The following is a 13,398-nucleotide window of genomic DNA, read 5'->3' on the forward strand; positions in this document are numbered from 1 at the left end:
TTTTTTCTTGTTCTAATTGTGTTTCTTGTAAAAAAAAAGTGGATTATTTATAGACGTTTTATTCACAAATGCTGCTGATGTAAGATTATGTGTCTGTGATGATGCTGCAAGGTTTTCATTGCATGTTTGCATGCACATGACAATGAACTTGACTTCATTTTGTAGCAGTACAGTGCAAAGACACAAAATCCATAAAATTTTGGATCTCCCCCTCCCCCTCCCACTTTCAAATCTCTTACTAGCTCTTCCTTCAGTTAGTCCTGACGAAAGGTCTCGGCCTGAAACGTCGACTGTACCTCTTCCTAGAGATGCTGCCTGGCCTGCTGCGTTCACCAGCAACTTTGATGTGTGTTGCTTGAATTTCCAGCATCTGCAGAATTCCTGTTGTTAATAAAATAATAATCATAAATAACTAAATCAATTACACATTACATATATTGAATAGATTAAAAATTGTACAAAAAAACAGAAATACTATATATTAAAAAAGTGAGGTAGTGTCCAAGGGTTCAATGTCCATTTAGGGATCGGATGGCAAAGGGGAAGAAGCTGTTCCTGAATCGCTGAGTGAGTGCCTTCAGGCTTCTGTACCTCCTACCTGATGGTAACAGTGAGAGAAGGGCATCAAGACTAGCATGTCCTTTATAGAAATGAAACTGTTGTATTAGCACATTTTAGATAAAAACTGTGAAATGATATGTGTGGATGCAATATTTCCATACGGTTTTCATAAATATCTGAGGAATTTATTGTAATTGCTGTATTCCAATGTCCTTATCTTTGCAGGAACTGGATGACCTGAATAAATGGGGACTTAACATATTCAAAGTGGCAGAGTTTTCAAACAATCGACCTCTCACCTGCATTATGTACAGCATCTTTCAGGTCAGTAAGGTCAAGTGAGCAGTGGAATTCTGGATGTTTCTAGTTCAGTTGTTACTACTATTGAATATATTTCAATGCACTAGTTAACAAAGTAAAAGTAATTATTTTCTGCACAAAAAAGTTAAATGAAATGCAGCCCAAAATGATTCTATGTTCATTTTAAATTGATGTGTAATTTACATTTTTAATCCATTTTCAATAGGAGAGGGATCTGCTGAAGACATTTCGGATCCCAGTGGATACATTTGTTACATACATCATGACACTGGAGGACCACTACCATTGTGACGTAGCCTACCATAATAGCCTGCATGCTGCTGATGTTGCTCAGTCTACGCATATTCTTCTTTTAACACCAGCACTAGATGTAAGTACAATGTAAAAAAAGGAGTTGCATTGGATTCATTATAACCAGAGAATACTCTTAAAGTCTTTTACAACCAGTTAAATGTTTTCTGAAGTGAAATGCACAGAATCACTACCAAAACATCTTGTTTCCCAAACCTATTTTCATTCTTGCCTAATTCTCAATCTATTACAACCAGAACTATTGCACCTCTTTTCTGATAACTCTTTCTGCTGCATGAAACAGATTATCTTTCTATGTTCCTACAATGATTAAGTTTATGCCCTAAACCCAGGATCGCCTTTCAATTCTTGCTGATTATTATCTGCAGCTATCAGCATGACACAGTGATTATGATAGAAAGTGTATAGTTGTAGATTTGCCAAATCAAAGCTTCATTTCATTATAGTACTGCGTTATTAGTTATATAATGTTTTAGTTCATCACTGATCCAATTATTTGTAAATTGAATTATCTAATTCTGACTATCGGTAGCCTTCCCCATTTCAATCATGGGTTTACAATCAAATACAACTACTGTTTGTTCTGTTCCCTTTCCCAGGCCTAGAAATACTAAAGCTAATTACCATCCCATAATCAGTAACCAAGTTGAAGTGAGCAAAGTTCAGTGCGGAAATGGGATAGAACTTGTAAACCTCCTAATCAGCATTGTTCAATAATATATTACACAATATATTTTCTCAATAAGCTATCAAACAAGATTTTGAAGTTATGGATTTCAACGTTTTGTGCAAAAGTAGGATATGTAGTTTTGTTCCTCGCTTTCTCTAATGCTTTCATCGGTTAGTTCCAGTTCCGGTTGCCTCACTACAGGAAGGATGTGGAAACCATAGAAAGGGTGCAGAGGAGATTTACAAGGATGTTGCCTGGATTGGGGAGCGTGCCTTATGAGAATAGGTTGAGTGAACTTGGCCTTTTCTCCTTGGAGTGACGGAGGATGAGAGGTGACCTAATAGAGGTGTACGAGATGATGAGAGGCATTGATCATGTAGATAGTCAGAGGCTTTTTCCCAAGGCAGAAATGGCTAGCACGAAAGGGCACATTTTTAAGGTGCTTGGAAGTAGGTACAAAGGAAGTGCCGGGTAAATTTTTTATGCAGAGAGTGGTCAGTGCATGGAATGAGCTGCCGGCGATGGCGGTGGAGGTGGAAACAATAGGGTCTTTTAAGAGACTCCTGGATAAGTACATGGTTCTTAAAAAAATAGAGGGCTATAGATAACTCTAGGTAATTTCTAAGGTAAGGACATGTTTGGCACTGCTTTGTGGGCCAAAGGGCCTGTATTGTGCTGTAGGTTTTCTATGCTTCTATGATTACTTTCTAGTCCCATGGAATTATTTTCCTCCAGACCAATTAGAGACAATCATCAATGATATTCTGGGACTTGGGCTTATTTATCCAGGACAATAAAATGTCAGATTTTATACATGAATTCCCATGACTTAAAAGGCAAACCTGGCATTAACAAGTGCTTGTGAATGTCTTTGCGTACATTAAATAGTTTCCAAACATAATACATGGAATAAAAGTTCATCCCCCATTGTTGTCGGTGGAAGAACACATCTGACATTCAGTTGGTAAACTCCCATAGCAGTAAATATGAGATCAGTGATTGTGTTACAACAGTCAATTCGTACTATTTTGTGCCCTTGTTTTGCACATTATTACTACCGTGTGGTTCTCACAGGAACAGATTGCAAACAATTAAATTTATCTACAGTGAATCCAACACATTCTGTTTCACAGTTTTTTTTTATTAACTGGTACAGTATTAGAAAGAAAAGTTAACGATCCTAAATATGCAGTTATTGCCATCTTTTGCTATTCATTCATGTTTGTTTGATATTTTGTTTTCCAGGCTGTGTTCACAGACCTTGAGATACTTGCTGCAATTTTTGCCGCTGCAATCCATGATGTGGATCATCCTGGTGTCTCAAACCAATTCTTAATTAATACCAGTAAGTGCATAGAAGATGATTGATACTGTAACAAACTTCAACAATTGCATAGACTGTAGAACATTGAATAGTATAGCATGGACAGACACTATGGCCCACAGTACCTGTATTCATTGTTATTTCTATTCTTTAGCATATGATTTCTGATTCAATTTAAAATGTCTAAAAAATTCATCTTTCTTCCTTTGTCCATTTATAGTAGTTCTTTCTGAAGTAGTACTTTTTTGTCGTAAGGCTTTCTATTGTAAGGGATATGGGTTGGATCCTGGAAAATGAGACCAGCTGGTATAGACATCTTGATTGGCAAGGACAAGATAGACCAACATGCCTGTTTCCTTGCCATAAAACCCTGAATATTTTCACAGGCATCAGTTGTCTTTGTGTAGTCTTCCTATTGGCTTTGTTGTAGAGTTTACAATGGAAGAGATTTTTCCTAACCAATGTCAAGTCCAAAATAGCAAGTGGAACTTTTCAATTATCTGTGACCACCAATGCTGAGTGGATGGTGCGCTCTCATTCCCCTTGATATTCTCCTCCAAACAAATGGTTTCATTGACTTGGAGGCGCTTTGAGCAGCTGATACTATGGCATGTGTTTAGTTCTGATTATTAAGGATGAATTCTTAGCCCAAAATTTTCAAACATCTGGCATTCGACTTAAGAAGCTTACCTTCAATTTTAATAAAAATGAAGGGATATAAATTGACAAAGCTATTAAACCATTAATGCCAATCACATATATTCTACCCTTTAAAAGTAGAGAAATAATGATATCTGAGAGAATATCTTTAATTGCTAAATTTTATCTGTCATATCAACACAGTTATTGATCTCGTGTATTCCTGTTTCCCTATTTTGGTTTTGTCTGTTTAACACTTGGTGACTAATTTTGTGTAGGCGGAGTGAGCAATGAGTATAAAGCCTCCAATTGGTTGCAGTTTCTAAAGGAATCTGTTAAGATTCATCACGTATTATGTTTTTGTTGCTGTTTTAATCCAGTTCTAAAATGGAACAATTTAAGCCTATTTCCAATATATTTTTTGTTCCTAATGAATTGCATCAATACAGATGGATGTTTCTCTGGACTTTTTTTCTTAATGGTGTCCAGAATGTCTACCATCCTAGGTGCCTTATGTAATTGGCTATTGTTTGTAGCAGAGCCAAAAGACATAATACCAACAAATTTACTTGGCAATTGAACACTTAAAACTGCACCTAAACTGGTAGAGTAAAGTGGGATGATTTACATGGATGATCTGCTAGTCAGCTGTTAGGTAGCAAACAACAACGCCTAGCTTTCTTAACCCATCCTTTCCCCCAATCCAACATGATTGTTTTATTTTGAATTATTTTAAAAGGGAAGCCCTGTATGTACTTGTGTCAACCCTTAAGTATTGTAGCATTCTTGTACTTTAATAAGCTGCACTGATTTTTTTTGGCAAAACATATTACCTAATTCACAAAGAATCAACATCACATGGGTGTCTTCAGCTTTCTTTTCATTGTCTTCACTTTCTTGAACCTGCTTATTTTTCAGATTCCGAGTTAGCACTGATGTACAACGATGAGTCTGTGTTAGAAAACCACCATCTGGCTGTAGGTTTTAAACTGCTGCAGGAGGACTCCTGTGACATTTTTCAGAATCTTACCAAGAAGCAGAGGCAGATGCTAAGGAAGATGGTTATTGAGATTGTAAGTAATCAGGCCTGTGGACTCGGTGCTATAAACTGACAGACATCTTTTTGTTTCTGTGGAGATCTAAAACCTAAAATAATTGATCAAATATCCAATATTCTTCTTTGTTCTAGGTGTTGGCCACAGACATGTCAAAACATATGACGTTGCTGGCAGATCTCAAGACCATGGTGGAAACAAAGAAAGTGACGAGTTCAGGTGTTTTACAACTTGATAATTACACAGATAGAATTCAGGTGTGTAGCTTGACCAACAGTATTCAATGCCTACATGAAGTGCTGTTGAGGGTGCTGTTCATGTTTTCCAGGGCATCTGGTACACCCCTAATGAGATCATTATTCTCTTAACATCCATTTCCACACATGCTATTATAAATGAGATTAGAACTACTGTGGAACTGTTTTAATATGAATAGATGCATGCCCTTATGGTTTCTTGGTTTTTATACTATTTAAAGCTCCCTTTATATGGCAACATTAGCAGGGGGTACCTTGCAGCATACACAAAAGATCCATAGTGCCTTTATATTCATCCACTACACACTGCACAATAAAAGAAGAAAACAGCTAGCAGATGGGCCATTCAGAACCTCACCTCCTGCTGAGCGAAGGAAACAAGTATTGTCTGCAAGGAATTTCAGTGATTATTCAATTGAGTGTCCTATCTTAAGAAGCCTGAAACATGTAATTGCCTGGTACAAACTAAAAAGCACTGTGCTTCCAAACTCTCTGTCAACGATTTGGATGGGAATGTATAAAGCATGCTTAGTAAGTTTCTGAATTATACTAAAATGGGTGGCATTGTAGACAATAAAAATGGTTATCAGGATTTACAGAGGGATCTTGATCAACTGGCCAAGTGGACCGAGGAATGCAAAATGAGTTTAATTTTGATAATTACAAGTTGTTGCATTTCGGGAAGACAAATGGGTGTGGGACTTGCACACTGAACGGTAGGGTCCTGGGAAGTGTTATAGAACAATGGAGACAGGAGTACAAGTGAAGCAACCCCTGAAAGTGACCTTTTGGCACACTGACCTTCAGTCAGGGCATTGAGTAGAATGATTGAAATATATATATATATTGCATAGGAGGTACATTTGGAATATTGTGCTCTTTTTTTCATCATCCTGCTGTATGAAAAACTCTATTAAGCTGGAAAGAGCGCAGAGGATTTTTATAAAGATGTTGCCAGGACTCAAGGAACTGAGTTATCTTGAAAGGTTGAGCAGGTTGGGACTTCATTCACTGGAATGTGGGAAAATGAGCGTGATTATGAGAACATCTTTTTTCCCAGGTTTGGAGAATCAAAAGCTAGGCTCAAGCTGAGAGGGGAGAGCTTTAATCAGATTATGAGAACATCTTTTTTTCCCAGGTTTGGAGAATCAAAAGCTAGGCTCAAGCTGAGAGGGGAGAGCTTTAATCAGAATGGGAGGAACAACTATTGCACCCAGACAGTCATTGGTACATAGAATGAGCTGTCAGGGGAAGTGGTTGAGACATATAAACAAAATTTTAAAAGTACTTGAGTAGGAAAGGGCAAATGGAACTACCTTAGATTATAACCTTGGTCCGAGTGGACTACTTGAGTCAAAGGACCTGTTTCCATGCTATATGACTCTGACTTTTGACTTTATGATCCTTAGTATCAATATAGTACACTGATAATTAATTTAATTTATTTAGAGATACAGTATGGTAACAGGCCCTTCCAGCCCAATGAGCCATTAACACCAACCTGTTTGTCTTTAGAATATGGGAGGAAACCCGAGCTCCAGGGGAAGCCCACACAGTTCCAACCTGCTCAAACTCCTTACAGATAGCAGTGAGTCAGAAGCAAGAGGTCAGAAAAGTCACAAAATACCATCACATTCACTTCTATTAAAATAAACAGGCGTTTGCAGTGTATCACTGCTGTCGAGCTTTGTAGAAAAGACAGGGTAGAATAATATGCCTCCTTTGATGCCATTATTAAAATAATTCTGTAATACTGTTCTTCAGCAGTCTGGTTAAACATCTGTTATTTTGGTTGCAGGTTCTCCGTAACATGGTACACTGTGCTGATCTGAGCAATCCCACAAAGTCTCTAGAGCTGTACAGACAATGGACGGATCGAATCATGGATGAATTCTTTCACCAGGGAGACAAAGAACGGGAGCGAGGCATGGAAATAAGCCCAATGTGTGACAAACACACAGCAATAGTTGAAAAATCCCAGGTAGGTGATAAGTTCTGTAGTTGTTGAATAGTGTTCAAAAGGTCCATGAACAGTTTTATTATTATCCTGACTTCCTTGTTTATGTGCACTGTGCCTCTATTTATAAACTGAAAAATACTTGATATTTTAAAATAGCATTATTAGATTGATCTTCTGTCTTCAAAGATTTGTCTATTAAGCCTGCCACTCTTGTGCAACCTTTTTGTGTCATTTAAGTTATATTGACTTTTGTTCAAAAAGATACCACTTCACACTTCTCTCTTCTCTCATTATGCTTCATTCAGCTTTTGTCTGTCAATTTTCTATAGGGGGCCTTTGCTGTCCTGAACTCTGCTACTTTTTGTCACCATTTTGTGTGCTACATTTTAAAGTTTTTTGTTGCCTGTATTAAAATAATGCCCTATTCTGGGTCACTAATGTACATCAGAACAAGAGCAAACAATCTTGTGAAGCGCAACTCCATTCATCACTTCAGAGCTTTCTGTAATAGGGTGAGAGAGTGGATTAAGTGTCTTTGATTAATGGAAAAGGAACAGGCTTATTTGATCCTTGGTCTCTATTCTTATGTAATCAGTGCACTGGATTACTTTCTGTTCTCCCTACTCCTCCTTTCGTCATTTATGTAAGCAGGGATGCATTTGGCCTTGTGGTGCCAGTTCAAATAGATTCCAAATGAAGCACTGAGACAGCATTCTCGTTCAAAAATTACAGACTTATATTTCCATCTTTACATGTGTACATTTTAAATCTATGTTCTTAATTTGTTTTAATTCAGGTTGGATTCATTGATTACATTGCACATCCATTGTGGGAAACGTGGGCAGATCTCGTTCATCCTGATGCACAGGATATTCTAGACACATTGGAGGACAATAGGAATTGGTATCAGAGCATGATACCCCAGAGCCCATCCCCTTCCCCTGATGAGCAAGAGAAAGAAGGACAGTGTTCCACTGAAAAATTCCAATTTGAACTCACACTAGAAGAAAATGAGGATTCTGAAGAAACTGAGAAAGAGGAAACAAGTCAGGGAGAAGAGGACAGTAGCTGTCAGAGTTGTGAAACAAAAATCTTTGTTGCACTGGAGTCCGAGAACCAGGAAACAGAGATGGAAGAAGCACAAACAGATCCACTCACGGAAGACACAACACCCGTAGATACGTAAATTTTCTAAAGATGTGGACATATGCTTATTGTCACACTTGCAATTTATCTGTAGGAAAGAAGCCTATGATATGGGTTTATATTCCTAGATAGACATTTGCCGAAGAAAGCTTGCCGTTATGGTTCAGATGATGAACTATCATGACACCAAGGTTGGAAAGACAATAGTGGTGGAAACATTTAGAAGTTTTGATGTAGGGGCTTATTGACAAGCAATGTTTATTTGAAACTGGTGGGCACAAGCCATCCAAAAGTAGGGATGAGCATGCAAATGAATGACACAACACTGAGAGATTTTGTATTGCAAGACACTGAAACTGCATTCCAGTCTCAACAATATGAAATAGCTTTTCATGTAGGAAAATGTTCTCTGTTAAGTCAATGATGTCTTAGGACTGTGTGCCTTTTGAAAAACGTTTCTGTCCTTCCAAAAGTATTTTATTTTAAGTGAACACAATTTACTAAAATCCTAACAGAATTTTTCTACATATGATGAATAGTGGCATGAACAAATGAGAATTAAGTCTTCCGTTTCCCATCATAGACAAAATGGCAATATCTTCCAGTTATCAGTAAATTGTTTATAAAGTGTATTCTTTGGTGTATCTTTACTTTTGAAAGTTAAAAAGGGGACAAACAGTTTAAACACATTTTTTAATGTATCCCAACTATTCTGGTGGTTTAGAAACATTTTCTTTTTATATCTGCCTTTTTTTAAGAAACGTTCTTGGGATATTCTAAATACCTACTTGTTACACATTACCACAATTTTTCAAGGAGGAAAGGCAATTTAACTTTACTCCGTAATGCAAGTTTGAAGATCTGAACACAATATCAAGTCATTGATTCTGTGAAATATACCAAATGATAATATTTCCAACTCACAGTTCACCCTGAAACTAACAAAACAAGTGAGAAGGTTGAATGGCTCACTAAGTTTGAGCCTTCAGGGCAAGAGTTTGGATCCAGCTCAGAGTGATGTGTTGAAAGAAAAATGAAGAAAATTTGGGCACTCCACTCTGGCATGGACCCTTCAGAAAAGTTGCTCACCACCCAAAGATTTGGTCTAATTTGATGTTAATTCTGAGAAAATACCTGGATCATATGTTAGGATAATGAAAGAATCCTAGGATTGTATAGATGAAAGGAAGCAGTAAACTTTCTTTGGATCAAACATGCAAAAAAAAACACAAAAATGATACATCCCCATAATGTCAGTTAGCATTTTTTAAACTCATTCACACCACATCCTTTGGGAATTAGGATCTGTTTATTGGGAAATGTAAGGGATTTTTCTGCTGGAAATGTTCTGGGAGTTATGTCATGTCATTTTCCAGGTTGTCAAAGCAGATGCATGTGCCAAGCTCAGACCTTTGTAGAAAGACACGAGTTTCATTAGGAATTGTGATTTCTTGTGTAACTTAGCAGCTTGGATTCCAGTCTTTTTAGTTCAAAGAAAGCTCTTAATCCCTTTAGAACATTTTCTTTTTGGTTTCTGCATTAGTGATATATGCTGGAAAATTGTTAGTTAATGTTTATTACCAGCAGTGTTAATAAGTTCAAATAAATTGTGGGCTAATTTTGATTTAATTAACAAATGAATTATATGACATCACCAGGATCAAGTAAAAATTATCTTTTCTTTTTTTCTCTTTTTACTTTTCAAAATGGAAACTTTTGATTAGGAAGAGGTTTCAGCTCTATTTTCATAATTTCACTTCTTAAAAACTGGTATTTTGGCGCACACATATTGCCTGATCCATGATAGGCCAAAATTTTTCAAACACACATTACCAATGTTAGGTATGATCACCCACAATTATAAATTGTCTTTTCAAACGGTAATATTTCACTGGATAATTGGGTAGTTGGAGGGCGTTGGAAGAGCATGGCGATGCCTTCCTCCTTTGCTTATACTCTGAAACCATGGCACCACTTTTCATTGTTCCTATTCATGATCTTAACAGTCATAGAAAAACATTGTCTATGTGCAGGTACTTCTAACCAACAATTTTAGAACAAACTCTGGCAACATGAGTTTGTATTAGGAGACCTTGGTGAGCATTTAGATTTTTTACATGTATCATGTAGAACTAAGAGACTGTTCACTTGAATGCTTTTATCCTTTAATTTATTTAGGTGTCTTGCCATTCTTCATCAGCTTGGGCATCTTTTGTATAGCATTGCAACCATATTCTTAGAACACATCCATTTTCTATTTAGAGCTCTGTATTTATACCATGTACATACTGTATAATGTTTGCTGTAAATTATTAATTTATACAGGTACATTAACATTGCCTTTAAAGTGGTGGTGTTGCTGTGTAGAAAATTTCAGGTGAAAATTCCCTTTTTACCTTTTTTTTAATAATGGTGTAATATAGAATAACCTGAACAGTGGTGATAAAGAGACATATGGAACCCAGAGGTCACAGATATTAAAGTTTTTCAGTTATCTGAAGTAATCCACCATAGATTCCAGTTTAAAACTATTCAATGTGCAACTATGAAGCAATGTCTGGGATAACTGTTAAAAAGATAAAGCAACAAAACACAAAAAAAAAATTGCAGTCTGATGTCAGTACCTTTTAAAATACGTTTTAAGCTTTTGGTCCAAATTGTGTTAAAAAACAGTTCAACAGATTGAAACGTCTGCATGAGTAATGGGTTTATATGTCTGTTAAACATTGCAATGTTTCAGGTGGTGATTTCCTTAATGTTTTCTGAGTCTCACACAATGTATGGTACAGTATTGTATATTGTGTTCAGAAACCTTTTAAGAGATTTTTATATGAAGTGATTAAACAAAAGCATGGATATATTTTATGTTCCTTCAATTTTATTGCATTTTGGAAGTTATTAAATAGCACGATTGGTGCTTTTAAACTCAGTGAGTATAATACTCTGCATTTTAATTATTTTTCTCGTCATGTCCTCTTTTTATCCTGGTCACCCAGCATGCTTCACTCATTGTAATCTCTCCAGTTGCTATTCTTTATTGTCCACTCTAATTGCTCTCCAGAAGTTTGGCCTCCTTGAACCACTGCAGTCCTTGTACTGAGGCTACTGCTGTGAAGCAGCTTAACAGGGAACGGAAGAATTTTGCTGCAGCAGAACTGAAAGATCCAGTGTATTTCCAGTTCAGAATAGCGTGCTGGTTGCATTGAGATGCTGTTCCCGTATACTGCCTTTAGCCTTCCGTCACAATAGATTTCATTCTTTGTTTCTCAGTGAGTTTCTGCATTTTATTATTGTTGCACATTGGAGTCATGGACTACTGAAAATGAAGGGAGAAAGTGTTTAAGGCAGGGGTTTGAATACCTGAATAAGGTTAAGATGTTGAAGTACTAATGGGACTGGCACGTAAAGAGTTTCCCATAGTATGGTTTGTGCATTGTAAATGGTGGAACGGCAATGGCAAATGGAAAGTTAAGCCTGTTTTTGCAGAGTATCAAGTTTCTCCTTAGTGATGACCCCAGGCTGTTGAGGGAGTTAAATCTGAAGGTAGTACCTTTAAATGGTAGGTGATTTGTGGATGTATTATAGGAAATGTCCATTGGCCATGTCCATGTCCGAATGTTATTTGATAGCTTTCATTGCAAATTAGGCCATGCTGTGTGAGGGCACAGCATGTCCCCTTACCTGTTGAACTACAGGTGAAACAGATCAGCCAACAGTAAACTCAAATGTTGTCCTTTGTGCAAACTGAATTCTACCCATTTCCCAAATACTTCAGTTCTGCCAGGACGTCTCAGCTAAATGCTGTCTTGAAGTCAAGTCTCATTTCTGAAGTTTGGTGTCATCGGTCTTCTTCCTCCTGCCACCACGTATATCTGTGACTTTCCAAACAAGGATTGTTGGCAAAGTTTGCCACTGGACTTTCATAGCTGATGTTCATATGGAGAGTATTACTGAATGCTAGTCAGCAATGGGAAGACTGGTTGATTTTCTTTATTTGTTCTGTGGTTATCAATAGAATTCGTATGTTGCCTTGTTAAACTGGGTAAGCAAAGACAGATTGTAAAAAGTAGTTTTAGTCTGTGATGCTTAGTTTTACGTGACTGATTTACCAACTTGAATGCTCAGGAATTCTTCTCAACTTCTGGAAAGCACTAACCATTTGTAACTCTGGTTATGTTTCTGGAGGTCACAAATAGGCAATGTGCTCAAACACAATAAGGAGTCATATAGAGTTGTACGACATAATATCAGGCTCTTCTGCCCATTGTGTAATGCTGACTATCATGCTTATCTATATTAATCTTATTTGCCTGCACTAATTCCATAGCTTTTCACATGCCTTGCACACACAAGTACTTGTCCAGATGTTGTTACTGTTTCAAAGTTCAAAGTAAATGCATGAACAAAGCACATATATGTCACTATATACAACCCTGAAATTCACTTTCTTGTGGGCATACTCAATAAATCCATTATAGAATAATAGCCATAATATAATCACCGAAAGACCGCACCAATATGGGCATTCAACCAGTGTGCAGAATACAATAAACAATGCAAATACAAAAAGAAACAAATAAATATCAAGAACATGAGATGATGAGTCCTTGAAAGTAAGTCCATAGGTTGTGGGAATATTTCAATGATGGGACACATGAAGTTGAGTGAAATGAACCCTTTGACACAACAGCCTGATTATTGAGGGGTATTAACTCTTTCTGAAACTGGTGATGTAAGCTCCTGTACCTTCATCCTGATGGCAGTGGTGAGGAGAAAGCATAACCTGATTGGTGGGAGTCCCTGATGACGGATGCTGCTTCCCTGCAACAAGGTTTTATGTAGATGTGCTCAATAGTGGGGAGGGCTTTACTCATGATGGACTGGGCTGTATCCTCTACTTTTTGCAGGGTTTTCAATTCAAGGCCATTGGTGTTTCCAGACCAGGCCGTGATGCAACCAGTCATTACACTCTCTACTACACATCTGTAGAAGTTTCCCAAGGTTTTATATGTAGTGCTGAATCTCTGCAAACTCCTAAGGAAGTAGAGGCGTTCCCATGCTTTCTTTGTAATTGCACTCATGTGCTGGATCCAGGACAGATCCTCCAAAATAATAACACCAAGGAGTTTAGACTCTCTCTACCTCTGATTTTC

The 13,398-nt window shown here is 37.3% G+C and overlaps 1 protein-coding gene across 8 annotated transcripts in view; it reads left to right on the forward strand.

The window, feature by feature from the left end:
- Window positions 1-11,165, forward strand: part of pde4ba (phosphodiesterase 4B, cAMP-specific a) — a 620,756-nt gene extending 609,591 nt beyond the window's left edge. For all 8 annotated transcript variants that reach the window (XM_063064159.1, XM_063064161.1, XM_063064163.1 and 5 more), the window contains 7 exons: window positions 787-885; window positions 1,088-1,252; window positions 3,110-3,209; window positions 4,746-4,900; window positions 5,017-5,139; window positions 6,938-7,120; window positions 7,896-11,165. In XM_063064159.1, the coding sequence (XP_062920229.1) occupies window positions 787-885; window positions 1,088-1,252; window positions 3,110-3,209; window positions 4,746-4,900; window positions 5,017-5,139; window positions 6,938-7,120; window positions 7,896-8,285 (1,215 nt within the window). In that variant the 3' untranslated portion in view covers window positions 8,286-11,165. The remainder of the gene's footprint in view (window positions 1-786; window positions 886-1,087; window positions 1,253-3,109; window positions 3,210-4,745; window positions 4,901-5,016; window positions 5,140-6,937; window positions 7,121-7,895) is intronic.
- Window positions 11,166-13,398: the final 2,233 nt, after the last annotated feature.

Source organism: Mobula hypostoma, chromosome 12, assembly GCF_963921235.1.
Source record: "Mobula hypostoma chromosome 12, sMobHyp1.1, whole genome shotgun sequence".
Taxonomy (NCBI): domain Eukaryota; kingdom Metazoa; phylum Chordata; class Chondrichthyes; order Myliobatiformes; family Myliobatidae; genus Mobula; species Mobula hypostoma.